We start from the raw sequence: 14,314 nt of genomic DNA on the forward strand, positions 1-14,314 counted from the left end.
ATGCTTTGGGCAACAACTCACTTTCACAGTGGTTTTCAAATTGGCTTCCTTTCTCAGGTCCCTGTGATGCCTCAGGAACCACCTCTGAGGTGCCAAGTGATGATAACTCTGGGGTCCCCACTTCATTCAGATAGACCAACTCCATTGCTTCCTAGCTCCAGTGTTATCAGTTGTTATTCTGGAGTTCTATGTAATATTTCATTTGGAAAAAAAAAAGTCTCACTGCTTTCAAACTTTTAATGAAAAAGATAGAAAACCATCACCTCACTGAACCTCTCTAGATCTGCCCGTATTGTCAGACTCCTCCTTTCAAAAGATTTTTGTCCACTTTCCTCAGTTCATTCACCAGCTTTACAGAAATATGGGCATGTGCCAGAGTTTAGACAGGTGTCAATTATGTGTTAAGTGTGGGGGAACTGAAGATAAAATGCACAATCCTTGTTTTAGTCTGGGTTCTGCCTGTAAAAGCAGAGCTGGAGAGAAAGACTTTCATTTGGGACTGTGAGCCCAAGGAGCAGGATAGCAGGAGAAGATTTGTGAAAAAGGATGGGAAGAAGCCAACAGGAGGATGCATCAGCACATTGGCCATCCACTCCCAATGCTCCAGCCGGAATCCAAAGTACAGGGAGTTAATGCCCCTCCCCACTCCCAGCAGGCCTTAAGTAAAGATGGCAGCAGTTGATGCATAAATATACTCATGGGCACCTCACCCATGAGGTGGAGGTGAGCCACGGGGGTCACTCTTCCTCACTGACTCCCAGTTTTGCAGCAGGATTAAGCTCTAATTGCCCACAGGAGGAAGTGCTTTGGTGATGCACCCTTAGTCTCCTGCCCTCCCCTGTCTCACTTCCCTACTCCCCTACCAATGTTTTCTGCAAATCTCTTCTCAAGTATAGACTACTTGCACTTGAATCCTTGTCTCAGGGTTGGTTTGTAAGGGAACCCAATCCAAGATACAGATATTTAGTAGAATGTCAGAAACCTGGGTTTGGAATATGAGAGAGAGAAATGGGGCAAGAAACAGAGATTCAAAACCAAAGAGCACTTTCGTTTTCATACCACACAGTATTTAACATAGTTCTCCAAGTACTGTGGATAATTCTTGGATAAACTGATGCATGACTTCAGATACCACATGGCTAAATTAGTACTAATCCCCACTTCCAGTAGCATGATTGGTCCCCGAATAGCCCACTGCCTTCTCAGAGTTTTACTAATCTCTCACTAATGGCAACCAGTGGGACATCTGGGATACCTTCCTTGTTGGTGGGGACTCTTGGTTTCTTAGGTGTTTCCACCTTTAGTTGAGAATTTCTTTATTTCCAGCTTGGTTCTCCTTTCGAGCCAACCCCCATACTTACAGCACTTGGAGAATGTCTCCATGGAAAAGAGGTGATTCTCAGGGGAAGAAACAAAGCTCTGGAGTCAATCAGTGCTCTGCAGAATACTCTGATCCTGTGCAAACATCAGAGGGTTCAAATGACATTTTAAAAATCAGTGATATTTTTTTAATGTTTTTTTAAAATTGTGATGATAGAACAGCATGGATATTTAGATGTATTTATCAAACATCAACCCATTGAGGACCACCGAAGCACCACTTGGCTTTCTGTGCATTTGAAAGGAAGGTTCTGCTCTTGGAAATACAGTGGATGGTCACTAAATATTTGTCGAAAGGACCTTCTAGGTGTGTATCTAAATTTCATATAATGTATCATTGACTGGGAAAATTTTAGTTAGCCCTGAAGTGTGTGTGTGTGTGTGTGTGTATGATGGAGCCTCAGACATAACTGCTCCTCTCTTGTCCTAGGGCAATAACAAGTGAATAGCGTAAAGAAAGAAGAATATTGGAAAGCCTGCTGATCTTTTCTAACTCAAGCTTATGGTAGGGTTGCTGAGATTGAGAATTTTTAGTTTGATGACAAGAACTCAAAACTTGGGGTTTTCTTAGGGAGCTTTTCATTAATTAAGCAGATAACGAGCAAATGGTAGGTGAAAAAGGATTACTTTTACGTAAGGTACAACTGAAATCTGTCAGGCCTGGCGGATTCTTTCTTTAAACCATGTTGTTTGTGGCCCATGTAATAGGTCACAATCATAGTGCTCCTGCCCCAGCATGAGCTGCCTTTGTGCTACTGAAAGATGAATTTCAGAAAGCGCAAGAACAACCGGATTGCTGACTCATTATATATTGAGCAGCTTGTATATTCAGATCACAGTATGTGGGGGTGGGTGCTGTGTACGGACAAAAGCAAAATCCCAATGCACTGGAATCAGCATCTCCCTTTAACATCCTGTTTACAGCTAAACATGCACAGACCCACACTGCCTACCAGCCAGGAGGACTAACCACATTTGTGCTGCCCTGTGTTGCCTTGCATTTAGGCTTTTTAAAAGGGTAGCCTGGAGTAGTTCCGAATAATGAAGGTTGTTTTTTTCCTCCCTTGACATACCGGAGGGTTTTCCTGTAGCCTTGAATATCAGCTTTTGAATCCCTGAAAGCCCTCACCACAGAATGCAGCTTTTTTTTTTTTTTTCCAAAGAGTAGGGTATCAGGAAATTCTTTTTCTGAGATGAATAACACAGTTTTAAAGGGATTGCAGAGTTCCTGAAGTTAGTAGGACTTTGGAGAATACAGGACAACTTGAACTTAAGGTGCTTAAGACCCTTGTAAAAGTTTTACGGTTCTTTCATGCTTTTGCTTTTGTGTTTCAAAAATGCAGAAAGACCTTGAGGGAGAGAGAAGGAAGCAAAATGTTATCAGAAGGGAGAAAAAAATCTTGTGAGTGTTACCTGGAGGGGAGAATGTGAAACTGGATCTTAATTTCCTTTTTGTTTTTTAGAAGAATGTCACTGCCTGTGAAATATGAGGCCTGTGAAGGACAAAATGTTCCAAAGTCACTCCTATAACAGCCCCCAAATTCCACATATGGGTTTTTGGGGTTCCCCCCCCCCATGTGACTAATTGGACAAATGGTAACTGACTGTAAAGGCTCTGGAATCCTCTTTTCTCTATTCACACATCTCATTCTTACAGTTCCCCATCACCTCTCATTTATTATTCACTCAATAAATATTTTTGTAATACCTACTATGTGCCAGGAACAGCATCATGTTGTGAAGATACAGAGCTGGAGATGATGGTGAGCAAAACACATCTTCCTTGCTCTCTTGGAGTTTACCATCTGGTGTGCACAGATAGTATAATCACAATGCCAAAGAGAATAAGAGAGGCCATGAGAGCACAGGAAGGCCTGTCTGCCCTGGGGTTAAGGAAACAGGCCCAAATAAGGCAATAAAGATTGAGCTGAAAACTGTAAAGGCCTCTGGGGTAGGAAGGGAAGTGGATGCTCTTGGCACGGAAAGGCCAGGATTGAAAGCTGGAGGTAGGGTGGGAAGACTTCAGCGGGAGAATGCTCCAGATGTATGTCTGAGCAGTTCAGAGAGCTGCCTTTTTTGGCCTCTTCTGGATTTGGGTCTTTATGTTACAGAAAATGGGCAGCTGTTAAGGGGTTTGAAAGAGAGATGTGACAAGATTTGGTGGGTGTTTTTGAAAAACCACTCTGGCTAGAGGGTGGATAAAAGAGGTTGGAAGGCAGCAGGAGGGGTTACGGGAGGCAGGGCACAGTTCAAAGGCTGTGGCTGTAGTCCCCACAAGAGGTGGTGGTGAAATGAAACAGGGTGGTGGTGGAAGAAAGAGAATTGGAGAGTTTCTCGAACTATTTAGGCCAGTGCCTGAGAGCTGGACTGGAGAGTGAGGCACGGAGGATGATGCCAGGTTCCCAGCTGGTGTAAGTGACTGGATATTGGGGCCATTAACCAAGAGGCGGAGCATGAGAGAAAGACCAGGGGTTTTGTGTGTATGTGTGTGCTTGTGTGTGTAAGTAGGTAGGGGAGAGGGAGGTGTGCATGGTGACAGAAGGAAGGAGCAGAAGGTAATTGCCTTGTAGCACCTACACCTCCAATCTTTCCAACCAAAATAGTGAGTCAAATTTTTGACCGGGACCCACAGTAAGACATATGTTTTACATAGCCTCTGGTACCCAGACAGACTACATAGAAATTCACAAAACAGTACTTCCCTGTTTCGTGTTTAACACAGGGCTATTTCCCATATTACTCCTTAAAACAAAAAAACTGCCAGCATGGGCTGGGAGGCGGTGACGGGGGCCATGACGGCGGCCATGACGGCGGCCATGACGGCGGCCATGACGGCAGTGGCCACCTCTGTGATGTCATCTTCAGTGTCCTTTGTGACGTTGGGACCTGGTGAAGCTCTTAGGACGTTGCGACCAGTGCCCAGAACAGACCGAGCTGCTGCTTCAGCCTGGAGGGCAGGCAGGAGGCTGCGGAGGCCCAACCCTCCCGCGGCAGCCCTTGTCTCCCCAGGGAGGCATGGCGACCTCCACCACCTCACACAGGCCCATCAAGGGGATACTGAAGAATAAGAGCTCCACTGCTTCCTCGGTGACTGCCTCTGCCCAGCAGTCGGGAGGGACAATACCAGAGGTAAAGAGAAAAAAGTCCCAGAAATGGGACGAATCCAGCATCCTGGCCACACACCGTCCAGCCTACAGAGACTACAATTTAATGAAGATCAACGAGCCCAGCAGCCCCTACTTCAGCCCACAGGATGATGGAGAAGAGCCAGTGAGTGATTTGGAAGCAAAGGAAGCCATGACCCCAGACATCTTAGCCAAGAAATTAGCCGCCAGTGGTACCTTGGAGTTGAACTGCCAGTTGGGAGAGCCGGAGAGTGACGGGGCGCACAGCAGTAAGATCCTTCTCGACAAGCAAGCAAAGCAGCGGCAGTTCGAAATGAAAAGGAAACTACACTCTAACGAAGGCCTGAACCTCAAGCTGGCTAGAGAACTGATCTCCAAAGACTTCCAACATGAGAAAGACAGGGATGACAACGAAGAAACTCTACATGATGACAACAACGAAGACAACACTGCTGCGGAAGAATCGGATGAAGGTCCTACAAGTGACGAACTGCAAACCCAGTCATCTTCTGCCTAGACAACATCTGCTCTGCCCGGCCATTGCGTGCCATACGAACTGCTACGAACTGTTACGAACTGCCACGAACTGCTACGAACTGCCACGAACTGCTATTCCAACACGCTGCTGCTTGCTTGTCGAGGCCCGGCTTCCAGTACTGAAAATACCTATCAGTTAAAGTGTACTTCCATAATTCAATGGTGAACTTAGAAAATAATACACTAATGGCAAAACGGTTGCTTGGTATTTTTGTGCGTGGTTCTTTGTGGCAAATACTGATAGCAATTTAAAACCACTTGGCTTTTAAAAAACTACTGGTTGCTGTACATATTATACAGCTTTTTAGATGTTAAAGGGGATTAATTTACATTCATTTGTAGATGTACTGGCTTTTTTTTTAATCGACTGGCTTTTATAAAAAGGTTTTGTTACAAAATCAAAATGTAGTCAGTACAGTTAGGTTACATAGTCTGATGAATATTCAGGCTGAAAAGCACTTGTCTTTAGGGTGATTTGCCTGTTTAATTGGGGAGGGGAAGATGTGTTAAGAGTAATGAGCTTAGGATCTTTACATTTTCTCTTTTCTTTCAGTGCTTACAAGGAAATGCTACCTTTTTTCTCAACAAAAATAGTTCCTTTTCACGAATCACTGGGTTAAAATTGTGCGTGTCTATTCGAACTGTGTCTTGTACACCAGGTGCACAGATTAGATGTCAATATTTAAAAGAAAATCTGATGTTATCTTAGTACTCCCTTCTCATAACGGTCTTAGCCTCAACCCTTTGTTTCCTCAATCCTCCCAGCAGATACACACACGACCCTTTATGAGTCATCGATTCTCAAGACATTGGGGACCCTCCCTTCTCTCAAATATTTTGTCATTTGTTGAAACAGTGTTATTTCTACCTTGATCACTATGGCCTATTCAGCCTTCTAAGGTATGGAGAAATAGGAAATAGAATTCAACTGCCAAGTTTTTACACCTTTTTGGTTTATAGCTTGCTAAATAACTTGCTATTATTAGTTTATTGTTTGACCTAGTTAGCTTTGAGAAAACAACTGAGCTTTTCTTTCATGACACATTCCTTTGCAACCAGTGACATGATTATAGCTTCTGGACAGAAGTAAGCCCAAAGGTTTTTTGTGTATTTCCTTTTTTTTTTTTTTTAATTTAAAAGTTTACTGAGATAATTGTAGGTTCACATGCAATTGTGAGAAATGATACAGAGAGATCCTGAGTTCTCTTTACCTAGCTTTCCTCAATGATAACTCTTTTAGGGTTTCCGGACCCAATTCCAATGTGGGAGGAGGGGCTTCCCACACACACAGCAAGCAATTCTCACACTACCTGAAGATAGCATCCAATTCCACAGGTTAAGGGTTCAGTCCTACTCCCACTCCAGCCAGATACCAGTCACTACCCTAGGCCATCACCTTTGCCTCTGACCGACCAGTTACAGATTGTGGGTTCCAAGGACGAAGAACTTTGATTAATTTGCTAGAGCAGCTCACAGAACTCAGGGAAACAGTTACATTTGGCAGTTTATTAAAGGCTATGAATCGATAGCTAGATGAAGAGATACATGGGGGGGGGTCCTGAATAAAGGAGCTTCTGTTGTCATGGATCCTGGATCCCAGCTCAGTGGCACGGAAGCATTCTGGTTCCCCAAGCATGAAAGCTCTCCAAAAAAAAAAAGGACCAAAAAACCCTGTCCTCTTGGGGTCTTATGGGGGCTTTATGACATAGTCAGGATTGACTAAGTCATTGGCCATTGGCTAATTCAACCTTCAGCCTCTCCCCTCCCCCAAGGTCAGGGGGTGGGGCTGAAAGTTTCAAGCCTATAGTGACACGGTTGGTTCCCCTGACAACCAGCCCTTGCCCTTGGGTGGGGTCCAAAAGTCACTTTCATTAACAGCAGGACACCCATTTCACCTTTATGGCTCTGAAGCGTTTTTCAGGGAACTGTGGATGAAGTGCAAATATATCTGAGAAATATAATTTGGGTCATTTGGATGAGCAAATATATTATTTCTTATAAATCATTATATCCCAGTAACATGTTGCAAAACTATAACACAATACCACAACCCAGATATTGATGTTAATACGATCAAGATACAGAACATTGCCTCACCACAAGGATCCCTCATGTTGCCCTTTTGTAGCCACATCTGTTCTCCATTTCTAGAATTTTCTCATTTCAAGAATGTTCTATCAATGAAATCATACAGTATATAACCTTTTGGGATGTACCACGCTTTGTTTATCCAGTCATCCATTGAAGGGCATCCGGACTGGTTCCAGGTTTTGGTATTACAAAAGGAGCTGCTATGAACATTCGTGCACAGGTTTTTGTGTGAACATAAGTTTTCACTTTTCTGGGATCAATGCCCGGGAGTGCACTTGCCGGCTCGTACGGTGGTTGCAGTTTCTTAAGAAACTGCCAAACTGTTTTCCAGAGCGCCTGTGCCATTTCATTCCCACCAGCATATATGAGCATTCCAGTTTCTCTGCAACCTTACCAACATTTGGTATTGTCACTATTTTTAAGTCATTTTTATAAAAGTGTCCTGATGTCCTCATTTGCATTTCACGAATGGCTAATGATGTTGCGCATCTTTTCACGTGCTTATTTGCCATCTGCGTATCCTCTTCCGTGAAATGTCATTTGCCCAGTTTCTAGTTTGATTATCTGTTTTTACCATTGAGTTTTGAGAGTTCTTTGATTTGCAAATCTTTTCTTATATTCTGTACCTTATTTTATCTGCTTACAGAGACTTCTGCTCTGCAAGTTTTTAGGTTTTTTTTTTTAAGATTTTATTTATTTATTTGAGAGAGAGAGAGAGAACAAGCATGGGGAGCATCAGGCAGAGGGAGAGAGAGAAGCAGACTCCCCGCTGAGCAGAGAGCCCAACGTGGGGTTCGGTCCCAGGACCCTGAGATCATGACCTGAGCTGAAGGCAGACACTTAACCAACTGAGCCACCCAGGTGCCCCCAAAGTTTTTAGTTTTGATGTAGTTCGACTTATCAGTTTTTTCTTTTATGTGTGGTGCTTTTGGTACCCTAGTCAAATGCAATCTAGAAAGATATTTTTTTTCCCACACTGTGATTTCCTAATTAAGTGACATAGTACTGGGCTGTATAGAAAGTAGACTTTTCTTTTTTTAAAAATGTTGCTTTTTTCAAAGATTTTATTTTTATTTTAGAGAGAGTGAGAGCGAGAGATATAACAGAGGGAGAAGCAAACTCCCCACCGAGCAGGGAGCCCAGGCAGGCTTGATCCCGGGACCCCGAGATCATGACCTGAGCTGAAAGTAGATGCTTAACCCACTGAGCCACCCAGGTGCTCATAGAAAATGGACTTTTATTATTTAAGTTATTAAGTTTCCTTTGGTGAAAGGAATCTGAGAGTGTTCAGTTCCAGTTTCAACTCTTTATCAGTATTATCTCCTCTAGTAACTCCTCTGATGTCAGCCTTTGTTTACTCATTTTTCAGTCTTAGATTCAGCAGGGCTGGTTATTTAAAACCTGGGACACATAATGGTATAAATGGATTGTTAAATAAGAATAACTTCCTCTTGAAGGTTAAAGCAATTACATGTCCCTCTAGACTTTGAAATTGTTTGCATTTTATCCCTCTACATTAGTGCACTAAATAACATGTAATAAGGCACAATAATATGAAAGAATGGTAGTCAAGAGCCACTAAATTGGCCCCTTTAAATTGCAACCTGTAATTTGAAAAACACTGAACTCAAAGGATCTTAATATTTTCAGGGGCACTTGGGTGGCTCAGTCGAAAAGCGTCTGCCTTCGGCTCAGGTCATGATCCCAGGGTCCTGGGATAGAGCCCCGCATTGGGGGTCCCTGCTCAGCGGGAAGCCTGCTTCTCTCTCTCCCACTCCCCCTGCTTGTGTTCCCTCTCTTGCTGTGTCTCTCTCTCTCAAATAAATAAATAAAATCTTTAAAAAAAAAAGGATCTTAATATTTTCAATTAAAGGATTCTGTTCTTTTTCATGTGCAAATATCCCCTGGGAATAACATCATAGGGGCTTATCAGCCTTTCACACCTTAGAATAAACGAAGAATGTGGTATTGAGTATTGATTGGGAAGGGAGTGGGTCAAAATTGGGGGTCATTATAAAAACGGAAGGAGAGAAAGAGGTAGCCAGAGTGAGAAATTGGGAAGGGAGGGGAGAAAAAAAATGTGAAAAAAAAAGAATGGAGGATTGAGTTCACTAGCTCTAAAAGTTGTGACTGGCTCTCAATGAGTCATTAACCCTCTGAACTGTCATAAAAAGGACACAAAATCTTACTGAAGGAATGATGAGGAAAAGGATAGTTCTCTTTTCCATCCAACCAAATAATTATATCAATACTACTACCAGTACTACAGATAATAATTGGCATTTCCTGAGTATATGTGATGTGTCCGACACTGTACTAGGGCTTCAAAAACATTGCCTCCTTCAATTATGCCCACAATCCTTTGAAATAGTATTGTTTTTCCCATTTTAGAGGTGAGGAAATTTAAAATAAAAACACTTATGTAACTTGTCCAAATCCACAGCTGCTGAATGATGGAATCTGGATTCAAACCCAGTCCTGTCTGGCTTCCTCAGGCAGAGTCCTCCCCCCCACCATACAACACTGGCTCTATTCAGGTCCTTGATGGGGACTAAGGCTTCTTCCTGCATGCCCCCTAAGCACACATGTCTACCCTGACTTTGCAGCAGGGGCTGCTTTTCTGTACAGCTGTAGAATGGGAGTGGTCTCAGGAAAACGTTCTCCGATCTAGGAGCTGCCCCCTCCCCCACACTCACACCCCCCTGAGCCCCAGGTGCTTGTGCTACTCCCTCTCACCCTCTGCTCTGAGTCCGTGCTCAGCGAAGAACCTGAGATATTCACTCAAACAAAGATGAATGGAGCACATGTCTCTTTCAACCAGTGAACAAACATTCACCAAGCATGGCCATGCGTCAGGGGCAGTCTGATGAATGAAACACAGCCTCTGCCCCCAAGGAGGTCTGAGTCAAGTGGGGGAGACCTGTATGGTTCTGAAAGGATCATTTATGAAGTCTTCCAGGAGAGAGGATCCCTGTATTAAAAGAGGGACAGGAGTCCTTGTTTAGGTGATGTTAATGACTTGAAAGCCACTAAGTAGTTTCTAGATGCCTGCAAGGTGAGCACCAGCCTTCAGAAGAGGTACTCTCTTTTGAGTTCCTTCTGTCTGAATGTGAGGACAGAGGGAACCCAACCCTCAGGATCTGTTCCAGTTCAAGAGAAGAGGAGGCCCAGCTCACATGCATTCAGGGTTAGGGAAGGAGCGCAGAGGGGATTAGGGGAAAGCCAGAGAAGGAGTCACAAGTGCGGAGATAAACAGACATCGGAGGGGATGACAAATAGTGGTGCACTGGGAGTTGGGGTGTCCACTTGGGAGAATCCTTTACCACAAGATGATGCTGAGAGTTTTGTTTTTCCCTTATTCGAATGAGGCATTATAGATGCTTTGTCTCAGAAGTTAGACAGTTACGTAAGATATGGACTCTAAACCATGCTTCCTTTTGTTGGATGGTGCTCTATGGAGCTATATTGTCCTGCTCTGGAACACTGGGTCCCATCGTTGAATCAGGGCAGGTGCTCTTTTGAGAGGTGTGTATCCCTTTACTTTCAATCCTCCACCCCAGCCTGATGGGGAGGAAGCATGGAGAAGGCCAGGGGAGTGGCCAGAAGGGAGGCGAGTCAGGCTGGAGCAGAGCAGAAGGGAAGGAGACAGGGAGTGGAAAGAAAAAAGGAGATGAAAGAGCCGAGTTTTGTAGGGAAAGAAACAACAGCGAAAGACAGACATTTGGGAGTAAGAGAGTGAGATGATGTGTGTAGGGCCACACCACTCAGAAGCCAATTCTGACGTTTGTCATCAAACACCCCCCCCATCCCACACCCCCGTTCTCTGGCTTTTTCTTTTAAGATTTTATTTATTTGAGAGAGAGAGCACGCACGCACAAGCAGGGGGAGTGGGAGAGGGAGAAGCAAGCTTCCCCGCGGAGCAGGGAACCTGACGCGGGGCTCGATCCCAGGACCCTGGGATCATGACCTGAGCTGAAGGCAGACGCTTAACGGCTGAGCCACCCAGGCCACCCTGTTCTCTGGCTTCCCCACCCCCTCCGGTGCCAGTCTCAGGTGGTGGCCGAGTCTCCCCCTCCACATTGGTGGCTGTTCACGTTTTCATTTACTCAACACAATACCACACTTGGATTAATAGGATCATTAGGGAGAAATGTGGGCAAGGAGAGAGATGAAGGATGGAGCCTCCAAAACCCAGATTTGTGGGGGAAGACAACCAGAATTTTTTTTTATGAGGCCCTTGGTCAAATTAGGGCTACCATTTCAACATGGGGAAATTCAGTCCATAAGCAATGGATGCAGCATTCAACATACATCAGGGGTGGGGGCAGAAGAGGCTGAGCTCTCTGCCAGTGTCCACACTGGTTGGACTTTAGCAGCTGAAGCTGCATGTGCAGGGGCTTTTGGAGGATTTAAGGATGTAGTCTGGGAAAAGTCTGGGGAAAGCTGAAAATTACAGTTGCGTGTGTGCGTGTGTGTGTGGGGGGGGGAGGGGGGAAAGTTGCCGGAGGCATTCTTCCTCACCAGTATAAACACAGTTCTCTAATACAAGGTTCTACATTATTAGCTCCTAAAAAATATAAAGAATTGTTTTTATCACTGTGTAGGCAGAGCATTTTTGCATCACGAAACCTGCCTATGCGTGTTGGGTACTAATATCTTATTCTTTCAAGGATCCTTTTTTTCCTCTTCCCTTTTTCCCCCTGTTTTAAAGCAGACTCTTTGAAAGGTGCATATGAACCCGGTTTCCATAGCAATTGCAAGCATCAGTGATAACCCAAAGCTTCTAAGTTATAATATACAGGCTACACTATTAATGAGTTTCGAAGTGCATTTCCATGAGACAACAGCTCAGCCACTGATAGATAAGGTCAGACCCCATCTCCAAACTTTAAATTAAATCAGGATAGATCAAAATGCAACAGAAGGAATGTCCTTTTGGCAAGCGTGCTGTTAAAAAAAAAAAAATATGTTCTTTGTGGAGGCAAAACAGTTGCTTTTGTGGTTTGTAATGCCCAGATGGAAAAATCCTAAAACAGATACAGCTTCTTCTGGGTTATTAATGGCATGTTGTCATTTCCTTATGCTATTTGTGAGAGAGGTTTTTTTTTTTTTCTTTTTCCCCCTGTGGTAGCTCAGACTCTAAGAAAGCACATAATCCTTTGCTCCAGGAAGAACAGATGTGACGGTTAATTCTTGCCAGGTCTGGAATATCACTAGTTCAATTACAATTTATTAAGTTGTTTATTCATGCACTAAATGCCGAGACCCAGTGCCTGTCTTCAAGGAGCTGCCAGATCAGTGGAGAGCGTGGCCTTGTCACCAGGCCACTTCCACACTGTGCAAGAGTGCTGTAGAGAGGCACCCAAGGGGCGTTGTGAGCAGTCTTGAAACACTTGCAGGAGAAATGGAATTTCATCAAATGAAGGGAGGCAGGCCCTGGATGATTGGCATTCCAGATGTAGAAAAGAGGCAACGTGGCCTTTTCGGGGACCGGCAAGGTGTTTTTTCCCAACAAGGTGAGGGATAAAAGAAATAAGAAAGACTCTGAAAGGGTTGACGTGCCACACAAAGGCGAAGGACCCGCTAATGTGTTTAGCAGGAGGACGACCTGCTCAGACTCTTATTTTTGAAAAGGGCTACACGGTAGGGTCTGGAATAGAACGGGGTGGGGCGGACAAAGCTGGAGACGGGAACACAAATGTGACCTTGGTCTCGGGAAGCGGATGATTTTAGTGTTCACGTGACGAATCTCTCACCCTTCGCTCCTGGCCAAGAGAGACCCTGCTCAACACGGGTACCGCCGGGCAAAGCGTGGTCCCTAGACTGGTGGCGTCAGCGTCACCTGGAAGCTGGTTAGAAATGCACATTCTCGGGGCCAGCCCCAGACTTACCGAGGCCACATCTCTGGGGCTGGTGTGGGCCGTGGGTGTTCCAACAAGCTTCCCGGGGGATTCCTATGGACATTCAAGTTTAAGAAGCGCTCCATATGATCCAGCAATTGCATTACTGGGTATTTACCCCAAAGATACAAAAGTAGGGATCTGAAAGGGTACGTGCACCCCAATGTTTATAGCAGCAATGTCCACAATAGCCAAACTATGGAAAGAGCCAAGATGTCCATGGACAGATGAATGGCTAAAGAAGATGTGGTGTATATATACAATGGAATATTATGCAGCCATCAAAAAACCCCCCAAATCTTGCCATTTGCAACGCAATGACGTGGATGGAACTAGAGGGTATTATGCTAAGCAAAATAAGTCAATCAGAATAAGACATGTATCATATGATCCCACTGATATGAGGAATTCTTAATCTCAGGAAACAAACTGAGGGTTGCTGGAGTGGGGGGTGGGGTGGGAGGGATGGGGTGACTGGGTGATAGACACTGGGGAGGGTATGTGCTCTGGTAAGCGCTGTGAATTGTGTAAGACTGTTGAATCCCAGATCTGTACCTCTGAAACAAATAATGCAATATATGTTAAGGAAAAAAAAAAAAGAAGAAGGTAGCAGGAGAAGAATGAAGGGGGGACATCGGAGGGGGAGACGAACCATGAGAGACGATGGACTCTGAAAAACAAACTGAGGGTTCTAGAGGGGAGGGGGGTGGGAGGATGGGTTAGCCTGGTGGTGGGTATTGAGGAGGGCACGTTCTGCATGGAGCACTGGGTGTTCTGCACAAACAATGAATCATGGAACACTACATCTAAATCTAATGATGTAATGTATGGGGATTAACATAACAATAAAAAAATTTAAAAAAAAAAAAGAAGCGCTCCTTTACAATACAGCTTTTTAATTAGCTGAGCTCAACTCTGTGGGACAGACCTCACTGTTACTCTGTGTGTGTGTGTGTGTGTGTGTGTGTGTGTGTGTGTGTGATGTGTATCCAATTTTGCAGAAATTCACCACATTGAACGGGAGGACTGTATGCAGGTTTGCCCAAGAGCTTCCATGATATGTTGCCTGATTCAGATCATGGCTGTACTCAGTCTGTCCCCTCCCCATGCTACTCTTTCTCTAGACCTTCCTCCTCACCCTCCTGGACGCTGTCCTCACCCACCGACCCGCACACACACACTCAGTCACTGGTGCAGTGCACAAACGGGGAGGAGCAGAGGCAGAGGGAGAAGCAGGCTCCCCGCTGAGCAGGGAGCCCGATGCGGCGCTCGATCCCAGGA

At 44.7% G+C, this 14,314-nt stretch overlaps 1 protein-coding gene across 2 annotated transcripts; it reads left to right on the forward strand.

The window, feature by feature from the left end:
• Window positions 1-4,395: 4,395 nt before the first annotated feature.
• PPP1R2C (PPP1R2C family member C) lies at window positions 4,396-5,022 on the forward strand. 2 transcript variants are annotated; one of them, XM_021681867.1, is made up of 2 exons: window positions 4,396-4,625; window positions 4,704-5,022. In XM_021681867.1, the coding sequence occupies exons 1-2, from the start codon at window positions 4,396-4,398 to the stop codon at window positions 5,020-5,022; spliced, it is 549 nt and encodes a 182-aa protein (XP_021537542.1). The 2 variants fall into 2 exon arrangements, with proteins under 2 accessions (XP_021537542.1, XP_021537534.1); XM_021681859.1 differs by having other exon boundaries at window positions 4,396-5,022.
• The last annotated feature ends 9,292 nt before the right edge of the window (window positions 5,023-14,314 follow it).

The sequence above is a fragment of the Neomonachus schauinslandi genome, chromosome X, assembly GCF_002201575.2.
Source record: "Neomonachus schauinslandi chromosome X, ASM220157v2, whole genome shotgun sequence".
Classification (NCBI taxonomy): domain Eukaryota; kingdom Metazoa; phylum Chordata; class Mammalia; order Carnivora; family Phocidae; genus Neomonachus; species Neomonachus schauinslandi.